The sequence below is a fragment of the Palaemon carinicauda genome, chromosome 21 (assembly GCF_036898095.1).
Source record: "Palaemon carinicauda isolate YSFRI2023 chromosome 21, ASM3689809v2, whole genome shotgun sequence".
NCBI lineage: Eukaryota > Metazoa > Arthropoda > Malacostraca > Decapoda > Palaemonidae > Palaemon > Palaemon carinicauda.
Window position 1 is genome coordinate 102,176,507 of NC_090745.1, and position 27,843 is coordinate 102,204,349.

The 27,843-nt window shown below is 44.2% G+C and overlaps 1 protein-coding gene across 1 annotated transcript in view; it reads right to left on the reverse strand.

Moving 5' to 3' along the window:
* Window positions 1–3,728: 3,728 nt before the first annotated feature.
* The window catches only part of Prp38 (pre-mRNA processing factor 38), a 77,759-nt gene continuing 53,644 nt past the window's right edge, over window positions 3,729–27,843 (reverse strand). Inside the window, exons 6-7 of the mRNA XM_068345200.1 lie at window positions 26,829–27,085; window positions 3,729–5,163 (exon numbers count right to left, since the gene is read on the reverse strand). Of these exons, the coding sequence (XP_068201301.1) occupies window positions 4,898–5,163; window positions 26,829–27,085 (523 nt within the window). The 3' untranslated portion in view covers window positions 3,729–4,897. The remainder of the gene's footprint in view (window positions 5,164–26,828; window positions 27,086–27,843) is intronic.

A 27,843-nucleotide genomic window follows, 5' to 3' on the forward strand; every position in this document is an offset into this window, starting at 1 on the left:
GAAATATCCTGGAGTGCTGCCCAAGACCTGCGTTACTTTAACTGCCCTTGATGTTGATCTTCATCAGTTGTGTCCTCAATCCTGAGGGTATGGTTGCTCACAAGCGTCTCCATGTAATGATTGTCAGGAGTGGTCATCTTCCCAGTGGGAGAAGTATGGCAGGAGGAGAGAGAAGCCTAAGAGGGATTCTTCCCCTTCAGGGTCGTTCTCAATGTTGAAGAAGGCCCAGGTGGCTTCTTCAACCACTGTACTCTCTTTATCCATTGGCTTCCTCCAGGGGCCAATCAAGTAAGAGTGATGGCCCTTTGGCAAAATGGCAGGACCTCCTCCTCAGGGACAGTTCTCTGTATTTCAGAAGTCTGATGCTATTTGTACGTAGGGGCCCTCCTTGAGTATCCAAAGTTCCCCTTCGGAGGAGAAGCTATAGAGATCATTGCCCCACCTCCGTCCGCCCTGGAGTTTCCCGTCTTCACCCCGACACCTTATTATTATTATTATTACTTACTAAGCTACAACCCTAGTTGGAAAAGCAGTATGCTATAAGCCCAGGGGCTCCAACAGGGAAAATAGCTCAGTGCGGAAAGGAAAAAAAGGAAAATAAAATATTCTAAGAAGAGTAACAACAATAAATATCTCCTATATAAACTATAAAAACTTTAACAAAACAAGAGGAAGAGAAATAAGATAGGAGTGTGTGCTCGAGTGTACCCTCAAGCAAGAGAACTCCAACCCAAGACAGTGAAAGGCCATGGTACAGAGGCTATGGCACTACCCAAGACTAGAGAACAGTGGTTTGATTTTGGAGTGTCCTTCTCCTAGAAGAGCTGCTTACCATAGCTAAAGAGTCTCTTCTACCCTTACCAAGAGGAAAGTGGCACTGAACAATTACAGTGCAGTAACCCCTTGGGTGATGAAGAATTGTTTGGTAATCTGTGTTGTCAGGTGTATGAGGATAGAGGAGAATATGTAAAGAATATGCCAGACTATTCAGTGTGAATGTAGGCAAAGGGAAAATGAACCGTAACCAGAGAGGAGGATCCAATGTAGTACTGTCTGGCCAGTCAAAAGACCCCATAACTCTCTAGCGGTAGTATCTCAACGGGTGGCTGGTGCCCTGGCCAACCTACTACCTACTATCTTAGTCCTGCCTCTCCAGAGCCTCTGTCCCATTTTTCCAAGCCTCCCCAGAGCCTCTGCCCCTTTTTCCAAGTGAGCTAATTACCCTTGCCCTTCCAGGAGCTGCCTTCTATTGAGTATCACTCTTCGGAGTATCCTTGATGCGATTCTTCCTCTCCAGAGGAGGATCCTTGACCTGTAATTCAGAGAAGGTATTTCTTCCTCTAAGGATGACTCATCACCCAGATGAGCTACTCCTAGGACCTCAGCTTCCAGAATTTTGCCCTCAAGCTATTCTAGACAACATGCTTCTTTACAAGTGCTTCCCTCATCACCCGTCTCATCTTTGACCTTCCTCATCTCGTAGTTCCAGATGCGCTCTCAGGCCAGCTTTGCCTTTGACCTCTCCTGTAGACCAGGTGAAAGGCATAGAGACAAGCTGTTATAAGCCCTAGGGCTACAGCAAGGAAAATAGCCGAGTGAGGAAAGTAAATAAGGAAATAAACAACTAAGTTTATGAACAATGACAACATTAAAATAAAATTTTCATATATAAAATATAAAAACTTCAAAATAACAAGAGGAAGAGACATAAGATAGTGTCCGAGTATACTCTCAAGCAAGACAACTCTAACCCAAGAAAGTGGAAGACCATGGTACAGAGGCTATGGCACTACCCAAGACTAGAAAACAAAGGTTTGATTTTGGAGTATCCCTCTCCTAGAAGAGCTGCTTACCAAAGCTAGAGTCTCTTCTACCTTTACTAAGAGGAAAGTAGCCACTAAATAATTACATTGCAGAAGTTAACCTCTACAGTGAAGAATTGTTTAGTAATCTGTGTTGTCAAGTGTATGAGGAAAACGAAAAAGTGGTAAAGAATAGGCCAGACTATTCTGTGTAAGTGTAAGCAAAGGAGAAATGTGCAATAACTTGAGAGAGGGATCCAATGTAGTAGTACTGACTGGCCAGTCAAAGGACCCAATAACTCGCTAGCGGTAGTAACTCAACGGGTGGCTGGTGCCTTGGCCAACCAACTACCTGAGAACGAAGCCGAAGCTTGTTGTCTGGGTTCCCCCCAAAGGGGTTACCCGAAGAATGACTTCAGCACGATGGACAGGAATGGACGAATCCAATTCTCATCAGAGGGAGACCGAGCAGGTGAAGGAAGTGTCCCACAAACAGGAAAAGGCGACCAATCCCTGCTGCTGCTGTTGGCATTTCTCCCTAAGTGAGAAAATTGCTGAACAGTGGCTGGTGGAGGGACTCTCCCTCAGAAGGTAAAATTCTAACACCTGGAGGTGGACCTACAGGCAGCGCTTTCTGCTTCCCATCAACCGCATTGATCAAGTTAAAGGTCGGCATGGAGCGCTACCTGTGAAACATGGCTGAAGCTCATTCCTGGGGTCACCCAGAAGGGATCCCAAGACTGGGATGCCTGAGGAAACCCAGTCTGCCACTGCGCTTGTTCCTATGCCATGGCATCAGGAACGAAGGGGCAGAAGCAGAGTGTTGTAGAAACTATAACACTCTCAGAAGGGACAGAGCCCTCGAGAGGGAAAAATCATTGTCAGCGTGCTGATCAGGATATGCCACAGGTGTCAGAGAACAGAGCGGTGACAGGGCAGGGGCAGCAGAAACCATAGGAACAATCGCTCTACACATCTTACGTCGGCTGCCTTAGCCGATAGGTGAAAAATGTCATTGCTAACGGTGAGGAAGAAAAAATAAAAGAATGAAAAACAAACTCCCTCGGTAGGGCAACCTACTGAGGACTGCGCACTCCTGGCTGCTACCCTTGCTGGAACAAACAAGTGCAGCATTAAAGAGCTTAATAAAGAGAATCCAAATCAAAATAATTAGCTGAAGGAAACATTCGGGAGAACCTAACCCGAAAGCAGGAAGGGCGTTCCACTCTGATGATCAGCCACTGCCTACAGCACCAAGGGGCAGTGGCAATGTCGGCGAGAAGGCGGTAAACGGTCTCTCTCTAAGGAACTCACAGAGGAGGATCCCCAAACCTTCGGGAAGTATGGCGTCAAAAAGGAGAGAGACCAAAGAGAAGGGACTGAGACCTTCAGAAGACACCCACTGACAAAAATCACCTGTAAAAATAATAGATCTCTTTTAAAAACAAGTAAAAAATGTAAGTCAAAGGCTAGAAAAAAAGTTGGAGAGGAGAGAGTTAAGAACGTCTACTCACACTGAGCGAAAAATTAAAAGTGACAAGACAACACAGGTGTGTGTGAGCAGGGTGGCCAGCTTTCCCAACTACCCCCCACCCACCCACGCTAACTAGCGGTAGGGTAGTTTATACCTTGCTAACAATCTTATGGCTAGTTTCAGCTTAGCTGAAAATATAATCCTTAATAAATAGCGTGAGGTTTATAGAGTGCCGGAACAAATTTATTTTTACAATGGTTTGTATATATGAAAGTTTTACATGAATATAAAACATTTTAATCTATGATGCTGTTTGTACAATAAATGTAACATGACAAATTCGGAGGTAATTGTAATTTTCATAACGATACAAACCTTGGCATTTAATACCTAAGGTTTGTATTCCTGTTATGGAACAAATTATTGTAGGAAACTTGAAAATCGTTATAAGAAAAAAAAAGTTTATTCACAAAATTAAAGTATGCAATCCCAAGTACAAACAACAATCAGAAAATCTAAGCTCTTGAATTTATATCATCACCAGGGAGAGAACCATAATACAATGCCTTATAAGATATACTTTAAATTTTTAATTCCACAGTTCCATGCTAGTGTACTACACTTGTAAAGTACAGTATCATCAAATTTAGAATTTAAAAAAATACATTTGAACAAAAACTTTTTCTGAATTCTTCTTCAATTGTAAATCTTTCATGCCAAAATGAGTTCCATACCTACAGCAAGTAACAAAATGCAGATTACTTTAAAAATTAGTATGCCATCTAAACCGTGATTTGAGTGTAGTATAAGAATAGCTTTAGAATATCAAGAACATTAACTTTAAAACAATGGAAGTAAAGAGAGATCCTGACTTTAAAGATTTTTACTTGCATATCTTCTTTTAAAACTTTTATGAATGAAATTACTGGAATACTGTATATTACTATTATGTAAATTAAGTTGTAATTTCAATATTAAAATATCTGGACTTTTACCAAACATGCCAAATAGCTCGGGAACACACAGCATCATGTCAATAATCAAGACTAAAGTCTCATCTTGAATAAATAACATTTCATTTACAGTATGGATAAAAGTACTCAATGAATCACTCCACAAGAGCTACTATAATTGCTGCATGTAGATAATGAAATGACATTACTCTTTATATAATTCATACCAGGAATTTTTTTTAAGTCTTTAGTTTAATAACTAATTTTAGTCATTTATAGAAAAAAAAATTCAGGAAGCCTGTGGATCAAGAATTTTACACGAGACTAGCTCAACTAAAACTTACTGGACTGCACCAAAAAAAAATATTACTTGACTTCTCAACAATAACTAACTAGGACTACATATGTACATTAGTTAATCTAAAATAAAAGAACACAGAAAACTATCCAGGGGACTGCCTCATTATCAAGGTTCTCTATACAGACATGATAAAATTTGACTGATTGTAATGGCTGTAGCATAATCTACCCAAATTTAAATACTGTATCTGTTTCTTACAATACAGATCTAGAAATTTAATTGCTAACAATTTAAAATGAAATTGCACTCACCAGAACAGTATTTCCTTTCTTTAAATTACCTTAATTCTAATGACATCAAAGACTTTTTAAGGTCGCAAGGGGGGCAAACCAAGTTGAGCTCTAAGTGCATTGGCCTCTGCAATCTCCATATCATCCTTACTCATACCAGACATATCACGTTTACTGCGCCCACTACGGTGATGCTTGTCTTTACGATCACCTCTGTCACGATCTCTTTCGCGGTCTCTATTTCTTTCTCTTCCATGATCTCTATCTCCACGTTCTTTTTCACGATCCCCGTGTCTGTGATCCCGATCCTTATCTCCTCGAACCCTCTCACGATGATGGTGACCTGTAAGTTTAAAAACATAAAACATTCTATACAACTTTTCAAAAAAGGGGGTTTTGACAAAGGAAAAACCTAATTTGGGGGGAGGTTCCATGTGGTCTCCAAAGACACTCTTATGAAATGCTATAACATGGAATCCATTGACATACATACCAAAGAAATAAGGTCTCCCCTGCTCTAGGGCCAGTTTGTCAACGTACAAAGCACGTATCAAGTGCAAAGCAGGGACTTGGTGTGTAAAGAGATATTTGTGTTCAGGTGGTCTTGAACTCGACATAGCAACAATGCTGAAAACAGTCTGCTATGGGTGACCTCATTACAGCATCATCATCGCATAGCCGAAAGAATCAATGCTACAGCTGCATTCTATCATTTATCATTTTTCAATATTAATCTTACCCGATGATCATGTAGCTGTCAACTCTGTTGCCCGACAGAAAAAACCTAAGGTCGGGATACGCCAGCGATCGCTATACAGGTGGGGGTGTACAACAACAGCGCCATCTGTCGAGTAGGTACTCAGGTACTTCTTGTCAACAAGAACCAATTTTTCCTCTGTCGTGCCACCGGCAAGACCTACTTGGATACGCTGTTGTTTCTGGAGTTGTTTTCACGCTTTTGGTGATGTATTCGCTCTAGATTTTAGCTTTCGCTATTCAGGAGTTATTATCATTAGCTTATCAAGCTTTTTGATTAGTTTTGGATTAATTGTTGATGAACTTTGATAGATTTTGGATTCCCCCCTTGGCTAATTCAAGAATTCAAGATGTCTGACCATTCTCAAGTCCCTAAGTACAGGCAGTGTAGCGCTAGGGACTGTTCTAGGCGTCTTCCGAAGGCCTCTATAGATCCTCACACAGTTTGTTCCAATTGTAGGGGTAAATCCTGTCAATTGGAAGATCGATGTGAGGAATGCGCTGGGCTTTCGGAATTCGATTTTAATGAATTCCTAAAGAATGCACGTAGGCTAGAGAAGGATAGGATCAGGAGGAGTTCTTCTCGCTCGTTTGATTTTTCCTCTCCCCATGCCCCTCAACCTATTCCTTCCCCTGTAGTGGTGACTCCCGACCCTGCTACTAGTGCTCAACCCTCAATGGCGGACATGATGCGTGCCATTCAGGCTCTTGGTGACAGAGTGGAGTCATTAGCTAATGACCGGAATCAACTTTTGGCCGATGTCAAAGAGTTGAAAGAAAAAAGTGCAGTGGGAAGTGTAGTGAGTGCAAGTGCGGTGAAAAGTGTCAGTGTCAGTGTTACGCATGAGGGTGCATCTGTTCGTGCCAGTCGTCCTCCCAGTCCGGGACCTCTTGCAAGCTCCCAAGCCCAGGGGAGAAGCAATGTCGAAGGACCAAAGGGTTCGACAGGCCTTGATCAGCGTACGGATGTACCCTCAGTGGTTGCGGACGCATCTTGCAGAGATCGTCCCATCCACAAACAGACGAGTGAGCCCATTCATTCCTCGTCTGTGGAAGAAGTTTCTAGGAAGAAACGTTGGACCAAGGTCTCACGACCTCTCAAGCGCAAGGTCCCTTCCGAACGAGTCCAACGGCCCAGGTGAAGCCACTGGGTCAGTTCGGACTCGCCGCAGTCTTCCGAAGACTGCACACCTCCCAAGAGAGGTAGAGTGGTTCCGCAGCAGGCAATCACTCCGTCTGTTGCCGCACCAACCACGGTAGACCCTAAGTGGTCTATGCTGCAGACTATGCAGTCTCAGCTTGCTTCCTTCATGCAGGAGTATCGTGCTGAGAAGGTTGACACTGCACCTGTTAACCTACAACCTGCCACGGTTGTGCGCTCAGCAGATACTGCGGCTGCCTGCTCCCACACTCCTCCTGTGAGAGCTCCACCACCGATGCACAGTGGACCCTGCCAGACGCATGTTGACGTTAGCCGACATGCGGCACCCTCCGTTGACATGCGTGAGCTACCGCATCAGCAGTGGGAAGGTGCTGTCAAGCTGCCGTGTTTTGACGCAATGCGGCAGTCTCCGCAACCCACGGCAGTCCCTCCCACGCACCAACACTCCGCTTTTGTTGTTGCCAGCTCGCAGACTGACCAGCAGCGGCATGATGTTGGATCCAGTGCAGCTACGCATGCACCCGTGCTGCCGGATTCAGCCGTTCAGCTGTCTGCTCCGCCTTTGCCACTTCCTCCTCAGCATTCGGATGAAGGAGTATCTGATGACGACGAAGCTGCGCATTTGGACGATCCGCACTCCGACATAGAAGAACCCAAGTCTACGCCTCCCTCCTTAGACTTTAGGAAAGTCCTTGCACTGTTTAGGGAGTTGTATCCAGAACAGTTTGTGTCTGCAACCCCGCGCTCACCTCCCTCTGAGTTCGCTTTAGGCATGCAGTCTGCAGCTCCTGCCTTTACGAAACTCGTACTCGCGCGCTCATCCAAGAGAGCTTTGAGGGTACTGGGAGAGTGGTTGCAGTCCAAGAAGCAACTGGGGAAGACTGCCTTCATCTTTCCACTTACCAAGCTTGCTTCCAAATCTAGCGTCTGGTATGCCACGGGAGAGGAACCCGGCTTGGGAGTTCCTGCCTCTGCCCAGGGCGACTTCTCAAGTCTGGTTGACTCTCCCCGCAGGCTGGCTATGAGACGCTCCAAGATTTGCTGGTCCTTTTCTGACATGGACCATCTGTTGAAGGGAGTTTTTCGTGCTTTTGAGATCTTCAACTTCCTGGACTGGTGTTTGGGAGCGTTAAGCAGAAAGACCTCCCCTTCGGATAAGGACTCTGCCATGCTTATCATGTCTAGCATGGACAAAGCCATTCGGGATGGGTCTGGTGAGCTTGCGGCTTCGTACGTGTCTGGAGTGCTTAAGAAGAGAGATCACCTTTGCTCCTTCTTGTCTGCGGGGATCACACCATGCCAGAAGTCGGAGTTGATGTTTGCTCCGCTTTCCAAGTGTCTCTTTCCGGAAGAGCTGATCAAGGGGATTGCTGCCTCGTTGATCCAGAAGGATACCCATGACCTGGTGGCGTCTTCCGCACGTAAAGTCACAGCTTTACCCTCCGTGCCTAGACCTAGGATGGACACACCAGCGTCTAGGTTCATCCCGCCCTTTCGTGGCAGAACCTCCAGCAGAGGAGGTACCCGTGCCGACAGTCATCGTGGCAAAAAGAAGAAGGGTTCCAAGTCCTCAAAAGGCAGAATCTGACTGCCTACCTCTCCAGACAGCAGTGGGAGCCAGGCTCAAGAACTACTGGCAGGCTTGGGAGAGCAGAGGTGCAGACGCTCAGTCTGTGAAGTTGCTAAGAGAGGGGTACAGGATTCCGTTCTTGCGCAATCCCCCTCTAGCAACTACTCCCATCAACCTCTCTCCCAACTACAAGGAGGAGGACAAGAGGCTAGCTTTACAGCAAGAGGTGTCTCTCTTGCTACAAAAGGGAGCGGTAGTCATAGTCCGGGACCATCAATCCCCGGGCTTCTACAACCGTCTCTTCCTGGTAGCGAAGAAGACAGGAGGTTGGAGACCGGTACTGGACGTCAGTGCTCTCAATGCTTTTGTCACCAAGCAGACGTTCACAATGGAGACGACGAAGTCGGTGCTAGCATCGGTCAGGAAGGAAGACTGGATGGTCTCGTTGGACCTAAAAGACGCGTACTTTCATGTCCCCGTCCATCCAGACTCCCAACCTTTCCTAAGGTTCGTCTTTGGAAAGGTCGTTTACCAGTTCCAAGCCCTGTGCTTTGGCCTAAGCACGGCACCTCTTGTGTTTACCAAACTGATGAGGAATATTGCCAAATTCCTTCACTTGGCAGACATCAGAGCCTCCCTCTATTTGGACGACTGGCTTTTAAGAGCTCCGTCAAGTCGTCGCTGTCTGGAGAATCTCAGATGGACTATGGATCTGACCAAGGAATTGGGTCTCCTGGTCAATATAGAGAAGTCCCAACTCATCCCATCCCAAACCATTGTCTATCTAGGTATGGAGATTCAGAGTCGAGCTTTTCGGGCTTTTCCGTCGGCCCCCAGAATCAGTCAAGCCCAAGAATGCATCCAGAGCATGCTGAGAAGGAACCGATGTTCAGTCAGGCAGTGGATGAGTCTAACAGGAACGCTGGCCCAGTTCATCGCGTTAGGGAGACTCCACCTCCGCCCCCTTCAGTATCATCTAGCTGCTCACTGGAGAAAGGACATGACGCTAGAAGCGGTCTCAGTTCCTATATCCGAAGAGATGAGGTCTGCGCTGACGTGGTGGAAGAACAGCATTCTTCTCAAGGAAGGTCTACCATTGGCTGTTCAGACCCCCGACCACCTTCTCTTCTCGGACGCATCGGACACGGGCTGGGGTGCGACACTGGACGGACGGGAATGCTCGGGCACGTGGAATCCGGAGCAAAGAACACTTCACATCAACTGCAAGGAGCTATTGGCAGTTCATCTTGCCTTGAGAAACTTCAAGTCCCTCCTTCTAGGCAAGGTGGTGGAGGTGAACTCCGACAACACTACAGCCTTGGCGTACATCTCCAAGCAAGGAGGGACTCATTCGAGGAAGTTGTTCGAGATCGCAAGGGACCTCCTCACCTGGTCAAGAGATCGAAAGATTTCGCTGGTAACGAGGTTCATTCAAGGCGACATGAATGTCATGGCAGATCGCCTCAGCCGGAAGGGTCAGGTCATCCCCACAGAGTGGACCCTTCACAAGAATGTTTGCAGCAGACTATGGGCCCTGTGGGGTCAGCCCACCATAGATCTGTTCGCTACCTCGATGACCAAGAGGCTCCCGAATTATTGCTCACCGATTCCGGACCCAGCAGCAGTTCACGTAGATGCCTTTCTTCTGGATTGGTCCCATCTAGACCTGTATGCGTTCCCTCCGTTCAAGATTGTCAACAAGGTACTGCAGAAGTTCGCCTCTCACGAAGGGACACGGTTGACGTTGGTTGCTCCCCTCTGGCCCGCGAGAGAATGGTTCACCGAGGTACTGCAATGGCTAGTGGACGTTCCCAGGACTCTTCCTCTAAGAGTGGACCTTCTGCGTCAGCCGCACGTAAAGAAGGTACACCCAAGCCTCCACGCTCTTCGTCTGACTGCCTTCAGACTATCGAAAGACTCTCAAGAGCTAGAGGCTTTTCGAAGGAGGCAGCCAGAGCGATTGCCAGAGCAAGGAGGACATCCACTCTCAAGGTCTACCAGTCAAAATGGGAAGTCTTCCGAAGCTGGTGCAAGGCGAATTCAGTTTCCTCAACCAGTACCTCTGTAACGCAGATAGCTGACTTCCTTTTACATCTAAGGAATGTAAGACCCCTATCAGCTCCTACGATCAAAGGTTACAGAAGCATGTTGGCAGCAGTCTTCCGCCACAGAGGCTTAGATCTTTCCACCAACAAAGATCTACAAGACCTCCTTAAGTCTTTTGAGACCTCAAAGGAGCGTCGGTTAGCCACACCAGGTTGGAACCTAGACGTGGTTTTAAGGTTCCTGATGTCAGCAAGGTTCGAACCGCTTCAATCAGCCTCTTTTAAGGATCTCACATTAAAGACTCTTTTCCTCGTTTGCCTGGCAACAGCTAAAAGAGTCAGTGAGATTCACGCCTTCAGCAGGAACATAGGTTTTACATCTGAAACGGCTACATGTTCCTTACAGCTTGGTTTTTTAGCTAAAAACGAGCTTCCTTCTCATCCTTGGCCCAAGTCGTTCGAGATCCCAAGCCTGTCCAACTTGGTTGGTAACGAACAAGAGAGAGTACTATGCCCAGTAAGAGCTCTTAAGTACTATTTAAGACGTACAAAGCCATTACGAGGACAATCAGAAGCTTTATGGTGTTCTATTAAGAAACCTGCTTTACCGATGTCTAAGAACGCAGTTTCTTATTACATCAGGCTTTTGATTAGAGAGGCCCATTCTCATCTGAAGGAAGAAGACCATGCTTTGCTGAAGGTAAGGACACATGAAGTTAGAGCTGTCGCTACTTCAGTGGCCTTCAAACAGAACCGTTCTCTGCAGAGTGTAATGGATGCAACCTATTGGAGAAGCAAGTCAGTGTTCGCATCATTTTACCTTAAAGATGTCCAGTCTCTTTACGAGAACTGCTACACCCTGGGACCATTCGTAGCAGCGAGTGCAGTAGTAGGTGAGGGCTCAACCACTACATTCCCATAATCCCATAACCTTTTTTAATCTTTCTCTTGAAATGCTTTTTATATGTTATTTTTATTAATAAAATAAATTTTTGAATATACTTACCCGATAATCATGTAGCTGTCAACTCCGTTGCCCGACAGAATTCTATGGAGGGATACGCCAGCTATCACAATACTAGAAGGGGGTGTACTTACCAGCGCCACCTGTAGCCAGGTACTCAATCATTTGTTGTTGACACCTCCTCAATTATTCCTCGGTCCACTGGTTCTCTCTGGGGAGGAAAGGGAGGGTCGATTAAATCATGATTATCGGGTAAGTATATTCAAAAATTTATTTTATTAATAAAAATAACATTTTTCAATATTAAACTTACCCGATAATCATGTAGCTGATTCACACCCAGGGAGGTGGGTGAAAACCAGTGTACAAGATTAAAGGATAGCTAAGTATCCCATATTTCATATAACAGTTATCTCAAATAACAATGAAATAATAAGTACCTGGTAAGGAAGTCGAATAGAACCGTTACTCTGCCTCTTTATTTAAAGTTCGTCTTCCTTACTGAGCGCAGCGTTCCTCTTGGAGGCTGAATCAACCCAAAGGTGCCAAAGTACACGGGGTTGCAACCCCTACTAAAGGACCTCTACCAAACCTTTAACCCAGGCGCTTCTCAAGAATGAATAGACCACCCGCCAAATCCAAGGATGCGGAAGGCTTCTTAGCCTACCGTAACAACCATAAAAAACAACAATAAAAGTATTCAAGAGAAAGGTTAAAAAAGGTTATGGGATTAAGGGAATGTAGTGGCTGAGCCCTCACCTACTACTGCACTCGCTGCTACGAATGGTCCCAGGGTGTAGCAGTTCTCGTAAAGAGACTGGACATCTTTCAGATAAAATGATGCAAACACTGACTTGCTCCTCCAATAGGTTGCATCCATTAAGCTCTGCAGAGAACGGTTTTTATTAAAGGCCAACGAAGTAGCTACAGCTCTTACTTCGTGGGTCCTTACCTTCAGCAATGCAAGGTCTTCCTCCTTTAGGTGAGAATGTGCTTCTCTGATCAGAAGCCTTATATAGTACGAAAGCCCATTCTTGGACATGGGTCTCGAGGGTTTCTTGATGGCACACCATAAAGCTTCTGACTGTCCTCGAATAGGTTTAGACCTCTTCAGATAATATTTGAGAGCTCTGACAGGGCAAAGAACTCTCTCAAGTTCGTTACCTACCATGTTGGAGAGGCTAGGTATTTCGAACGATCTAGGCCAAGGACGTGAAGGAAGTTCGTTCTTTGCTAGGAATCCAAGCTGAAAAGAACATGTTGCAGATTCGGTTGTAAAACCAATGTTCTTGCTGAAGGCATGAACCTCACTGACTCTCTTAGCTGTTGCAAGGCAAACGAGAAAAGCAGTCTTGAGGGTAAGATCCTTGAAGGAAGCTGACTGGAGAGGTTCGAACCTAGATGTCATAAGGAACCTTAAGACTACGTCTAGATTCCAGCCTGGAGTGGAAAGACGACGTTCTTTAGACGTCTCAAAAGACTTGAGAATGTCTTGAAGGTCCTTGTTGGAAGACAGGTCCAAACCTCTGTGACGGAGAACTGAGGCCAACATGCTCCTATATCCTTTAATCGTAGGTGTAGAAAGGGATCTCTCATTCCTAAGATGTAGAAGGAAGTCAGCTATTTGGATCACAGAGGTATTGGTAGAGGATATTGAATTGGCTCTACACCAGCTTCGGAAGACCTCCCATTTAGACTGGTAGACTCTACGAGTGGAAACTCTTCTAGCTCTGGCAATCGCACTGGCTGCCTCCTTCGAAAAGCCTCTAGCTCTAGCGAATCTTTCGACAGTCTGAAGGCAGTCAGCCGAAGAGCGTGGAGGTTTGGGTGCAACCTGTCTACGTGTGGTTGACGTAGAAGGTCCACTCTTAGAGGTAGAGTCCTGGGGAAGTCGACTAGCCATTGCAGTACCTCTGTGTACCATTCTCTTGCAGGCCAAAGGGGAGCAACCAGCGTCAGCCGTGTCCCTTCGTGCGAGACGAATTTCTGCAGAACTTTGTTTATTATCTTGAACGGAGGGAATGCGTACAGGTCGAGATGGGACCAGTTCAGAAGAAAAGCATCCACATGAACCGCTGCAGGGTCTGGAACAGGGGAACAATAAAGCGGAAGTCTCTTGGTTATGGAGGTGGCAAACAGATCTATGGTAGGTTGACCCCACAAGGTCCAAAGTCTGTTGCACACACTCTTGTGGAGGGTCCATTCCGTGGGAATGACCTGATTCCTTCTGCTGAGGCGATCCGCTGAAACATTCATATCGCCCTGGATGAACCTCGTGACCAGAGTGAGGTTTAGACCTCTTGACCAAATGAGGAGGTCCCTTGCGATCTCGTAAAGGCTCCTCGAATGGGTCCCTCCTTGCTTGGAGATGTAAGCCAAGGCTGTGGTGTTGTCTGAATTCACCTCCACCACTTTGCCTAGCAGGAGGGACTTGAAGTTCAACAGGGCTAAATGAACTGCTAACAGTTCCTTGCAGTTGATGTGGAGTAATCCTTGTTCCTTGTTCCATACTCCTGAGCATTCCCGTCCGTCCAAGGTCGCACCCCAGCCCGAGTCCGATGCATCTGAGAAGAGATGAAGATTGGGGGTCTGGATGGCCAATGATAGACCCTCCTTGAGAATGACCTGATTCCTTCTGCTGAGGCGATCCGCTGAAACATTCATATCGCCCTGGATGAACCTCGTGACCAGAGTGAGGTTTAGACCTCTTGACCAAATGAGGAGGTCCCTTGCGATCTCGTAAAGGCTCCTCGAATGGGTCCCTCCTTGCTTGGAGATGTAAGCCAAGGCTGTGGTGTTGTCTGAATTCACCTCCACCACTTTGCCTAGCAGGAGGGACTTGAAGTTCAACAGGGCTAAATGAACTGCTAACAGTTCCTTGCAGTTGATGTGGAGTAATCCTTGTTCCTTGTTCCATACTCCTGAGCATTCCCGTCCGTCCAAGGTCGCACCCCAGCCCGAGTCCGATGCATCTGAGAAGAGATGAAGATTGGGGGTCTGGATGGCCAATGATAGACCCCCCTTGAGAAGGAGATTGTGCTTCCACCACAGGAGAGTGGTCTTCATCTCTTGGTTGATAGGGATAGAGACTGCTTCTAGAGTCGACCCCTTGTCCCAATGAGCAGCAAGATGGAATTGAAGAGGGCGGAGGTGGAGTCTTCCTAGCTCGACAAACAGGGCCAGTGATGAGAGGGTCCATGTGAGACTCATCCACTGTCTCACTGAGCAATTGCTCCTCTTCAGCATGCTCATGATGCACTCTAGGGCTTGGTTTATCCTGGGGGCCGATGGAAAAGCCCGAAAATCCTGACTCTGAATCTCCATTCCCAGGTACACAATGGATTGGGAGGGAATGAGTTGAGATTTCTCTATATTGACTAATAGACCTAGGTCTCTGATTAAGTCTAAAGTCCAATTGAGGTTCTCCAGACAACGACGACTCGTGGAGGCTCTCAACAGCCAGTCGTCTAGGTAGAGGGAGGCTCTGATGTTCGATAAGTGTAGGAATTTCGCTACATTCCTCATCAGATGAGTAAAGACCATAGGAGCTGTGCTTAGGCCAAAACACAGGGCTTGGAACTGATAGACAACCTTTCCGAAAACGAATCTCAGGAAAGGTTGGGAGTCTGGATGAATGGGAACGTGAAAGTATGCATCTTTCAAGTCCAACGAGACCATCCAGTCCTCCTGTCTGACCGCTGCTAAGACCGACTTGGTCGTCTCCATCGTGAACGTCTGCTTGGTGACATACTCGTTGAGAGAGCTGACGTCCAGCACCGGTCTCCAACCTCCTGTCTTCTTGGCCACAAGAAAGAGACGGTTGTAGAAGCCCGGGGATTGATGGTCCCGGACTATAACCACTGCCTTCTTCTGCACAAGTAGCGACACCTCCTGTTGCAATGCTAGCCTCTTGTCCTCTTCTTTGTAGTTGGGAGAGAGGTTGATGGGCGATGTGGTCAGAGGTGGTTTGAGGCAGAATGGAATCCTGTAACCGTACCTCAGCCAACTGACAGACTGTGCGTCTGTACCTCTCTTCTCCCAGGCTCGCCAGAAGATCTTGAGTCTGGCTCCTACTGTTGTCTGGAGAAACTGAGAGTCAGTTCTTTCCCTTAGATGTCCTGGATCCTTTCCTAGACTTGCTCCTGTGAGAGTCTGGGCGGGAGCTTCCTCGGCTGGGGGCTCTACCACGAAAGGGCGGTATGAACCTCGTAGCCGGGGTATCAGCCACTGGGGAGCGATAAGTCTTGGGGACTGAGGTGGCAACCTTAGACTTACGAGCCGATGAGGCTACAAGATCGTGCGTGTCCTTTTGTATCAGGGCAGCAGACAAGTCCTTAACTAGCTCCTCGGGAAAGAGGAACTTTGAGAGAGGAGCAAAAAGGAGTTGTGACCGTTGGCAAGGTGTAATGCTGGCGGAAAGGAAGGTACACAGTTGTTCCCTTTTCTTCAACACCCCTGATACAAATAACGACGCTAGCTCACCCGATCCATCTCTGATGGCCTTATCCATGCAGGACATTATTAGCATGGCAGAATCTTTGTCCGCAGGAGAGGTTTTCTTGCTGAGGGCCCCCAGGCACCAGTCGAGAAAGTTGAACATTTCAAATGCTCTGAACAACCCTTTCAGTAAATGATCCAGGTCTGAGAAGGTCCAACAAACCTTCGAGCGTCTCATAGCAGTTCTCCGAGGCGAGTCCACCAGACTTGAGAAGTCAGCCTGGGCAGAGGCAGGTACTCCTAAGCCTGGTGCTTCCCCTGTGGCATACCAAACGCAACCTTTCGAAGCGAGCTTCGTTGGAGGGAACATGAAGGAAGTCTTGCCAAGGTGTTGTTTAGACTGCAGCCACTCCCCTAAGATCCTTAAAGCCCTCTTGGAGGATCTAGCTAGGACAAGCTTAGTATAGTTGGACTTAGCTTGTTGTACGCCCAGCGAAAACTCAGATGGTGGAGAGCGGGGAATAGCAGAGACGAAGTGGTCTGGGTAAATCTCCCTCAGTAGAGCCAAGACCTTACGAAAATCAATCGACAGTGGAGAAAGCTTAGATTCGTCCACGTCTGATGAGGGATCAAGGTGTGCCTCCTCATCATCCGACACCTCATCAGCAGAGGGTAGCGAAGCGATCGGACCAGAATGCTGAACCGCAGAGTCAGAACGGGTAGGAACAATAACAGTGGTTTCCTCTTCCAGTAACTGTTGAGGGAAAACCTGAGGCTCAGACTGCAAAGGCTGAACAACAGACGAAGCAGAAGGCAGGCGCATGGGTGAAGGAGGTTGACTCCTAGCAAGAGAGGTAGAACCCAAGGATTGCACAAGCTGAGCGGAGGACGGAGGCGGAGTAGTCCGTTCCTGTTCCTGTGAGATGAGCGGAGCATGATGAGGTTGAGGCTGCGCAGAACAAGGTAAAGTTCTCGCAAGCTGAGGCTCCTGAGGCGCAAGTCCAGGGTGTAGAGGAGCTTGCCTTGAGGAGGGTTGAGCTCGCTGCAGCGATGGCTGAGCAGACAGACTCACGGAGGGGAGAGGTTGTTGTACCCCAACCGAGAGTTGCACCACTGGTGGAGCAGCAAGGGGAGGCGGAGGAAGAGTGGAATAACTCTCCTGATCCCAAAGCAAGGGTTGCCTTAAAGAAGGCTGAGGCTGAACACCACTGGGAACAGCGAACTCCGAAAGTGGCTCAACATCGTACGCCTGGCAGATGGTGCTGCGACCAGGCGGAGCAAGTGCAGGCGGGGCGAGCACAGGCGGAGCGAGAACAGGCGGAGGGAGTGTAGGCGGAGGAGGAGGTGCAACACTCTCAGCCCGACACTCACGCATCAAGTCCGAAAGCTGAGCTTGCATGGACTGAAGCAGGGTCCACTTGGGATCGGCAGAAACGATAACAGACTGAGGTAAAGTCACAGTCGGGCTCTGTTTTGGCAGAACCTTACTCCTCTTGGGCGGAGTACAGTCGACAGATGACTGAGGCGAGTCAGAGCTGAGCCAATGACTGCAACCTGGCTGAGCACTCGCGGACTGGACTCTACGTTTAAGCGGTCTCGAGACCTGAGACCAACGTTTCTTCCCTGCTAGTTGATCAGCGGACGAGAATAAGACGGGCTCAATCGTCTGCAGGTGGGAGTGACGGTCTAAGGAAGACACGCCCGCAACCACCGAGGATAGTTCTGTGCGCCTAACAAGGCCTGTCGAACCCTTAAGCCCTTCGACATTGCTTCTCCCCTGGGCATGGGAGCTTGCAAGAGGTCCCGGACTGGGAGGACGACTGGCTCGCACAGAAAAATCCTCACGCACCACACTGGCACCACTAGCACTTGGCACTGCACCGACACTAGCACTCGTCACAGCACTGGCACTAATTCCACCCACTGCACTCTTGACCTTCAGTTCTTTAACTTCGGCCATCAGAGACTTATGGTCACTTACCACTGATTCTACTTTATCGCCTAAAGCCTGAATAGCACGCAAAACAACTGACATATCAGGCGGAGGGCACAAAGTAGGTTCGGGGGTAGCCACTACAGGGGTAGGAAAAGGTAGGGGATCATGAGGTGAGGAAAACATAGAAGAGTGAGAAGAACTTCTCCTAACTCTACCTCTCTCTAACTTAGATGAATATTTTAAAAGACGGACAAATTCCAATTCCGAAAGTCCGGCGCATTCCTCACATCGATTTTCTAATAGACAGGGCCTGTCCCTACAGTCAGAACAAGCGGTGTGAGGATCTACCGAGGCCTTCGGAATACGCCTATTGCAAGACCTTCTATGGGAGGGGGCTTGCGAAACGTCAGACATCTTGTTTCAAAGAGTTAGCCAAAGGGTGATCCAAAAACAAGCAAAATTCGTTAACCGTTATATCAGTATTATATAAAAGCTATCTAGCTAATATATGAAGGATTCCAGTAAAGCGACAGCCGTTAATCTGAGAGAATACTTCACCAAATATCCGTGAATAAACTCGAAGACCATAAGCGTATCCCAGAACGTCTAGCCGGAAGCACGACAGAGGAATAATGAGGAGGTGTCAACAACAAATGATTGAGTACCTGGCCACAGGTGGCGCTGGTAAGTACACCCCCTTCTAGTATTGTGATAGCTGGCGTATCCCTCCATAGAATTCTGTCGGGCAACGGAGTTGACAGCTACATGATTATCGGGTAAGTTTAATATTGAAAATGTTGTTTTTGGGTTGTACGGAAGGCTAAGAAGCCTTCCGCATCCTGGTTGATTTGGCGGGTGGTCAAATTCTTTCTTGAGAAGCGCCTAGATTAGAGGTTGTGATGAGGTCCTTTAGTATGGGTTGCAGCCCTTCATACTTCAGCACCTAGGAGTCGCTCAGCATCCTAAGAGGATCGCTAGGCTCAGTAAGGAAGACGTGCTTAAAAAGGCAGAGTAATGGTTCAAGTCGACTTCCTTACCAGGTACTTATTTATTTTATGTTTGTTATTTTGAATAACTGCTAAAATGAAATACGGGATACTTAGCTTCTAATGTTAACATGTATGCTGGTCTCCACCCACCCCCCTGGGTGTGAATCAGCAACATGATCATCGGGTAAGATTAATATTGAAAAATGTTATTTTCCTTAGTAAAATAAATTTTTGAATATACTTACCCGATGATCATGAATTTAAGGACCCTCCCTTCCTCCCCATAGAGACCCAGTGGACCGAGGAGAAAATTGGTTCTTGTTGACAAGAAGTACCTGAGTACCTACTCGACAGATGGCGCTGTTGTTGTACACCCCCACCTGTATAGCGATCGCTGGCGTATCCCGACCTTAGGTTTTTTCTGTCGGGCAACAGAGTTGACAGCTACATGATCATCGGGTAAGTATATTCAAAAATTTATTTTACTAAGGAAAATAAAATTTTAAAATGAAAATCCATTGTCCAACTCCCATGCATGAGGCTAGGGAGGAGAGAGGGTCCTAGAGGCCACAGAGCACCTCCTTAAAAATAAGTTTTTCATTCATCAAACCCCTTTTATGTACTGGGTAGTCTTCAAGGACTGGTACCAGAGCATTGAGTTGTTCATGCACTATCACGACCAACCGTCTACCACCAAGCATAACGTTCAACTCCAACACATTTTTACTGATGAGAAGAGAAACTAACAAGTATGAGTCTCACCTCATAAGGGATGACTCCAAGGAACACTGGAAGCCTTTCTACACGCTTCCTCAGAAAGACCTGTCTGAATTGGTTCTTTTCTCAGTTCCCCTTGTAGGGATCCTAAACAAGTCAAGTACCACACACCACACATGAATGTTGGTCTCTTTGGATTTTTGTTTCGGGTAGCATTTAATGAACCCTCTATGCCAAGACTATCCTGTAAAGCTCTGGATATCTTGAAATTGCATATTAGCAAAAAATAAAATAAAACACTGAAGAAAATTTTTCTCACATCATGGGATTTATGGATGGAGACAAGATCAGCTCTTTTAATTAGAAGTCACTAGAATACAGAGAGACCCTGTTGAAAGGAGTTCGATGGTTGGTGGTTGGCTCAGATTGCTCTGCTGAGGACGTGGATCTCTATATAAGTATAGTTATAGGGTAGGCACCAGATAGAGGTTACTATCTCCTAACCCTAAGAGCCAAATTGTTTAGAGGATCTTGTCTCTGAAGGTTTTTAATTTTTGGGTAGAAATAGGAAGCCTGGGTTCAGGATACAGTACAGGACAATCCAAGGTATGGTGATGAGCTCCAGGTCCCCCTGAAAAACTGCAAGTTCACTGACACTTGCTTCTGAGGGTAAAGCTATTAAAATTACCGCCTTTTGCAATAGTTGTTTCAGGGAAATTGAGGAATAACTTAACTTAGCCAAACAATCAAGTCCCCTATCCAGAGACCAAGATACAGTAGGTACTGGAGGAGATGGTCTATACAAAGCAAAAGACTGGGTGATCTTATGAAACATGTCCGAGTCTAGATCCACACCTATTGCACACTTGAAAGGTTCTATCAATGCCCATTTATATGAAAAGATATTTGATGGCTGGATCTTCCTATCCTAAAAGAGTTGTACCAAAAAGGAAGCAAATACCGTATATTTCCACATGTAATACAGTATAATCTTTACATAAGATGAGGTTGAAAATTAGGGTAAATTTTAATGAGTTTGAGTCATATCTGTTGTATTAGACAACTGCTAAATTACTAAAACTATCTGTGTACAGTATAGGCTAGCTTTAGCTTTATCCTTAAAAATTAAAAATAAATCAAATAAAGTGGATTCTATATCATGCTTTTCCTAAACACAACGGCTAAAAAGGAAACCATTGTTTTTGTCTACGTTTCATCACTAATCATAACAAGCCAACAAAGATATTTACACAACTGAGTATATGTTAGCTTTTGTAGCTACAGATATCTTACCAAGTATTAGTTATGTTATGATGATGTTATTACTAATGTTGTTTTATTTATTTTATTCATAGTAATTCAAAATAAATTATATAAATGAAATTTTATACATTTTTCCCCTTAAACAAGCCACCTAAAACAGAAATAATTGCTTTGTTCATGTTTCATCACCGATCATAACGAACAAACGAACGCATTTACACATCTAAGTGATAACTAATGATACTAAGAGCTTTTAGTAAAGGTGATGATGTTATAAATATTTTACATACCTTAACCCCAGAAATTCCTGCACGCATCGCATAACACGAAAACCATTTTGTTTGTGTTTAGTCAACAATAACAAACTATCGCTAATGACAGAATAATAATTTACAATAATTTTATGGTCTTTTGATTTGTTTTAAACTTTTACAAAGGATAATTGTACATTTAATTTTAAAAATATTTTTCTCAACTTCAGTTCTAAATCAGTTTAATTTCTTATCAACTTGTACCAACAATAATTATAAAGCCACTAGTAAAAAGAAGAGTACAAGTCTAGTTTAAAATAAAAGTTATACAAGCAACCAAAGAATCAAATGTTTGTGCAGCTGCTAGAATGTTCTATGCGACAGAAAACATGGTGCGAGTTTTATTGAGAAATAAAGGTTCTTCGTAGACCAAAACTGTTATTCATCACCAAAATCAGGATGGATTTTTAAATTAAAATGAACATTACATTAACCTATATATTATTACTACCATTATCAATAATACCATTGAAATTATCAAAAAGTTAGAGGAAGAGATTAATACAGGTTGCTGAGAACACAAAACTCGATGTTTACATATTCTCAGTTAGGTTTGCATAGATAAAAGTGGATTTCATTGTTAACATGGAATTTCACACAAATAGGCTATCATGACCTTATGCCAATTATATGTACGGTAAATAAGGTTTGGTTACCTTTATTATTGGTTATCATACCGTGCCCAAGGCTACCAATAAACATCACTTGGAATTCAAGGTGTGATTTTCAGATTGGTTGTACATACAGTATAAGACGACCCCCAATTTTCAGGGATGAATTTTTGAATCTAAAGTCTTATACGTGGAAATATACACCAAGTCCCGGGTTATCTGATAAGGTGATCTATTCCTTGGAGAGGCTATCCAAACTTTTCACAGATATTGGCATAGTCTCGTGGATAAAGACTTCCTGCAGTTCATCAAATAAGTCAAGTTATGAGCTAAGAAATCCCTTTAGTAAATACAGAAGAGAAAATCCACATGTGAAGATTCTGGGTCAGAAAGGAGAAAGCGAAGATAATCAGACACCCTACTTTCTGATGCAGCTGTGCAGACTGAAGCAGGTGTAATCTTGGTCTCATGCACTAAAGCAGTGGATATCACAGGCTATTTGGACACAGTGGAAGCAGTGGATACCACAGGCTATTTGGACACAGTGGAAGCAGTGGATACCACAGGCTGTTTGGCCACAGTAGAGCTATTAGCACAGCTGCCCCTGAAAAGTCCTCAAAGATATTCAAAGTCTTTGAAATCAAACTTGACAGAGGAAACAGAGATTGGCGACTATTTGTTCCAATCCTGATTCAGCACATTTGTTACCATTGCCTGAGAATCCCTATTTGGGGCTACGTAAAGTGGAAACTTGTGGTTCTCTTTTGCTGCAAACTGGACTATTTAAAGATATTCTGTACTAACCTTGTATGCATAACTCACTATGTAGAGAGATCCAGACAGATGATACAGTGAGAGGAACATATTTCTCTCCTGAAGGAACTACATTATTGGAAGTCACTGCCTTGAAAATTCAGGAGCAGGATCCCTCTCCCCCCCCCCCCCCCCCCTCAGAGGCAACACAGCTACATAGTTCTTTATATGGGAGTTCCTTCTTTGACCGAATCTTTTTAATGCCGGGAACACTGTCGTCAGTTCCATAGCATTTATATGAAATGCTGAAAACTGCGGGGAGCATTTCCTGAACACATAGGTCTCCTCTGAATAATCAACCTGACCGAGACGTGTCTGTATGAAGGATGATGGAAATCGGAGGAGGGACCAATGCGATCAACATGGAAAAAGCATTTGATGTCCTTCATGGCCTAAAAATTATTTTGAAACAACTGGTAACTGAGCCCGAGGGTCCCTTACATGCTGCTCTTTTCTACACCCAATTGACATCTTCTAACCTAGTTTTTAACATCGAGTCAATTATTAAAACAAACTGAAGAAGACCCAAATTCTCTCCTTGCCATCTGTTGGAGAAGCGGTTTGAGAGAAATAATCTGACCTTGATTAGAATTTTCTAATTCTTTGCAGAGATGCCCTTGTTAAGCTTAAAAAGGCTTTCACCACATTCCATTGAAGGCCTATCCACTGAAAAATCTTTCTTGGAGTTAATCTTCATTTTGCAAAGTTAATCAGAAAACCTAGATCCTGAAGAACTTGCAAGACTTCATTTCTATATCTGAGGCACAATTCTTTCGTTTCTGCCCAAATCAGCCAATTTTATGAACACACTTGGAGCAACATTGAGGCCTAACAGCATTGCTTTAAACCTGTATATTCCCTTCCCAACTTGAAACATTACGTAAGGTCGGATGTGAGAAGCTATAGAGAAATGCTAATAAATGTCTTTTATATCTATAATACAGGTCAAAGCCCCTCAGTATAGTAATTGGCAGACATGCAAGACAGCCATCATTTTAAATGCATGGCATTCAAAGTGTTTGTTGAATAGAGACAGGTCGAGGATCACTCTTCTCTCAAGGAAGTATTTCTTCAGTGCTCTGAATAGTCTGTCATGGAATGAAAAAAAAACTGCACTTTTCCATGACTCCTTTTTTGAGCTTGCTTACAAAACCTTCAACTTCAAGCCTTTCGTTGATGAGATCCTCTCCCTCTATCCAACTTGCCAGACCCTGTGTCTCCTTTGGAATGTCTCCCGCACTCTTGCAGTCTCGCCTTGCTCTATAAACAAAGTTTGACTGACTATGGGTTACAGCCTCACCTCAGGTGGAGTATCTTTGCTGTCCCTGTTCCTCCCGAGGATATTTAGGTGTAGGCCAAGGCTTGGGTTGGGAAAAAGGAGCTGGCCTCCTCACGTGTTACTTTTGAACCTTCTGCTGGTTCCTATATGCTTAAGGGCTGAAAACCTTTCCTCCATTTTTTTTGGAAGAGAAGTGGCCATTGCCTCTCCATTGGTTTTGGCTTATCCATTAGGGCTTGCAGGACGAGAGATTTACATAGAGTATTACTACACAGAAAATCTATATTTGTACCTTCAAATCATAGCTCTGCAAAGCCTCATAGATAGGATTCACAGTACTTTTACTACCACAGAGGTGGCATTCTAGTATCCCACTATAGCTCCCACTTCCAAAGATGACATAACAAACACTAAGTTAAACAAAGTTTTCCAGGCACTGAATTCTGCAGTCCTAAGATGATCTGAAACCAAAGAAAAGTGGTCACTAAATTGAATGGTACCTACCTCAGCCTCCCAATTTTTAGGGAGAAAGATCATGACAGATTCTTCTGCACCTACCCAATAAAATGAGCTACATCTTTGGACATTGACTCAGATGACATTTTTATCATTTTTGACAAAAACAGAATTTTTGACTTGGTGCTATCATCCTTTTAAATGCATTGCATAACCCGATGTGTTTGTTGAAAAGAGACAGGTCGAGGATAACTTTTCTCAGGGAAGTCTTTCCTCAGTACTCTAAATATTCTGCCGGGGAATTGAAAAAAAAAAAAAAAACTATTCTATGACTTTTTTTTAAGCTTGCTTACAAAACCTTCAATTTGAAGCCTTTCATTGATGAGATCCTCTCCCTCTGTTCAACTTACCAGACCCTGTGTTTCCTTTGGCATGTCTCCCGCAGTCTCCCCTTTGTTCTATAAACAAATTTTGACTGACCATGGGTTAGAACCTCACCTTGGGTGTAGTATCTTTGCTGGCCCTGTTCCTTCCGAGGAAATTTAGCTGCAATCTGAGGCTTGGGATGGGAAAAAAAGAGCTGGCCTCCTAGCATGTTACTTTTGAGCCTTCTGCTGGTTACTATATGCTGAAGGGCTGAAAACCTTTCCTAAATTTTTCTGGAAGTGAAGTGGACATTGCCTCTGCATTAGTTTTGGCTTATCCATTAGAGCTTGCAGGAAGAGAGATTTGCATAGAGTAATACTATACAGAAAATTCACATTTGTACCTTCAAATCATGGTTCCGTAAAGCCTCATAGATAGGTTTCACAGATCCCACCATAGCTCTCACTTGCAAAGACGACACAACAGACACTCATCATCATCTCCTATGCCTATTGACTCAAAGGGCCTCGGTTAGATTTTGCCAATCTTCTCTATCTTGAGCTTTTAATTCAATACTTCTCCATTCATCATCTCCTATTATTTTGGCTTGGTGCTGTCATTCTGACCCCAGAAACATCAAGCATACTATGGTTTAAAAGAAAACCTCCAGTATCTGAAAGTGCCTCTGCTAGGGTATTCAAAGCAGATTTATGCATCACAACCTCTTTCAGGGTTAGTTGGGAACATGTCTTGAGGGACAGATCCTTGAACCTCCATCCTGAATGCCAAAAGGTTCTCAAATTGATTATCATCAAATGGCAAGTTTCATAATCTTATGGTGAAAAATATTAAAGACTCCACCACAGGATTGCCAAGAGTTTCCCACTAAGCCCCTCTCTACATCTATAGAAGAATCAACCTCTGCAGCTCCCACCCACCACCAAGTCTGCAATACTTGCATCATAAGGAAAAGCTGCCACTGGGTCCTTCCTAGGAGGGTAAGCCCTCACTTGAGTCTTCTTAGGAAGCTGATAATCCGAATGCCCCATCACAGCTAAATCCACAGGACTCATGGAAGAGTTCCTACTGAAGCCTTCCTAAGAAGATGGTAACCTGAAGGGCCCAGCGACAGGCTGTAGTGGAAAGGAAGCAGAAGCTAAGCCAAAACTCCCAGAAGAGCAGGACCTTGAGCGGGCTGACCGTAGAGGAAGCGAAATGAAGCCTTGACTATCTTGGCTATTATCGAGGCGTTCACGGGAGACACAAGCATACCAAATTATAATTTTGGCTGGAAAAAGCCATAGTTAGGCTAAACTAGCCTACCCATTCCACAACAAGACTACACAAAAATTCCTTTTTAGTTTCATAACCCTCACTGTATATACATATACACACTCCCATGCTAATAATGATAACCAGGGTGAAAACACACATTACACCGGTATTTCAATCACCAATAATTGTAAGATTGTCTAAGAGATTATGGAAAAAAGGAATTTATTAATATAAGGTATTCAATTAGAAAGGGATATAAAATTTTAATGCTGCAATAATAATGGCTAAAACCCATTCATGTTTCAAGAAGCTGGGACATAACCGCTAACAACATTGTATAATTCAGAAATTAAAACATACATTTACTTAATCACTGATGCAATTGACCAAAATTTAAATTCAATTTACAATAATACTATTCAAAAAGAAAACAGTGGTAACCAAAACGTGATTCCTGTTACTTATCTTAATGGCATTCTAAGACTCATCACTTCACAATGTTTATTCTATGATAAGGGAAATATGGATGGTAGAGTAGTATCAAGCTATAGCATGGGTTCTTTTGGCTATGTGATGATGTCGTAGGAATGACATCAATCATAGCAGATAGTTTTCAGTATTGGAGGTGCTCTGTTGAGTTCAAAGAGCACCTATACATGAAGGTCTCTCTTATACACACTGAGTCCTTGATTTACACATTGATACACTGGCCTTATAGCAGGGATGGCCGTATTTCTTTGGTATGTATGTCGTATTGAATTCACAAGTCCTTGGAAAACAAACAGCACATTAACCCCAAAAATAAGACAAAAGCAAAGATGTGTATTTGATACAGTATTGGTTAAAAATAAAATGAAAAAAAATTCAAAAGTTTGCAGAAAACTTTTATGTAGGTTTGAATTAAAATATAATGTAAAGATATACTGTATATGAAAGAATAGAATAAGGAGGAAAAAAGTAATATAAATAAAATTAAAAATACCTACAATAGGTACATTATTTATTTTATACAGTACTGTAATAAACAAATCCTACCATTAAAAGAAAAAGAAACTCACCTGGTGAACGAGACCTGGACCGGTGACGGCGTTCTCTTGACCTGCTACGGTGTCTCTTTTTCTCCCTCTCCATTCTATCACGATCTCTGTCCATTCCTCTATCCCGTTCAATTCCTCTATCTCTATCCATACGATCTCTTTCCATCATTCTCTCCATCATTCGATCGCGTTCCATACCTCTATCTCTCTCCATTCCTCTGTCCCGATCTCGGTCCATACCACGGTCTCTTTCACGGGATCGGCTTCTACTTCGATGTCTGAAAGTTAGTGTTTACTTTAAAAAACTAATATACAGTAAATAAAAGTCAAAAGCCAAATCTACAATCATTTGTAGTATAAAATATTCTAGAGGCCAAACATATATACTAATGACCAATTCACAAGTCCTCTCTCCACCTAAGCAAGGATCAGAAGTGATCAAGTGACAGGTGATGAGTCCACATACACTTAGGAGCTCCCTAAAGCATCATTATTTCACAGGGATAACAGTTATGTTTACTAATGAAATCTATCAAGCCATTAGTGGGGTTTGAAGTTGGACATCAAGAGATAATCTGATTTTTTTTTTCTTTTTTTTTTTTTTTTTGCAAAATCTTGATGCAAACTTTGTTTCAATGACAGGTGTGTGAAAGTGACAAACCATATTCATTAGCTTTTACTTAGAGATGTGACGAATAATTAGTTTCGTATTATCAGGCCCAGTAATAGCAGCAACAGAACTAGTCTGTTCCAGATACCAGGTTCAAAAGATTCATATTTATCACCATATTCTTCTAAGTTCCCATAGTAACCGCAAAACACATTTTTCTTGGATATTTCACTTCTGTCTTATGTAAGGGGTGAAGAATTGTCCTCTGTTATGTCTAGTCTCTTCCAATAGTTCCCAATTATATAAAGTACTCCCTAGTAGCGATAAATTACAAACTTCTAAAATTATTCTGAAAAATATATTTCTTGTCTTATGAGTTAAGCTTATATTAATAGGTTCAATTGCTGATCTTGAGCCAAGGATCTC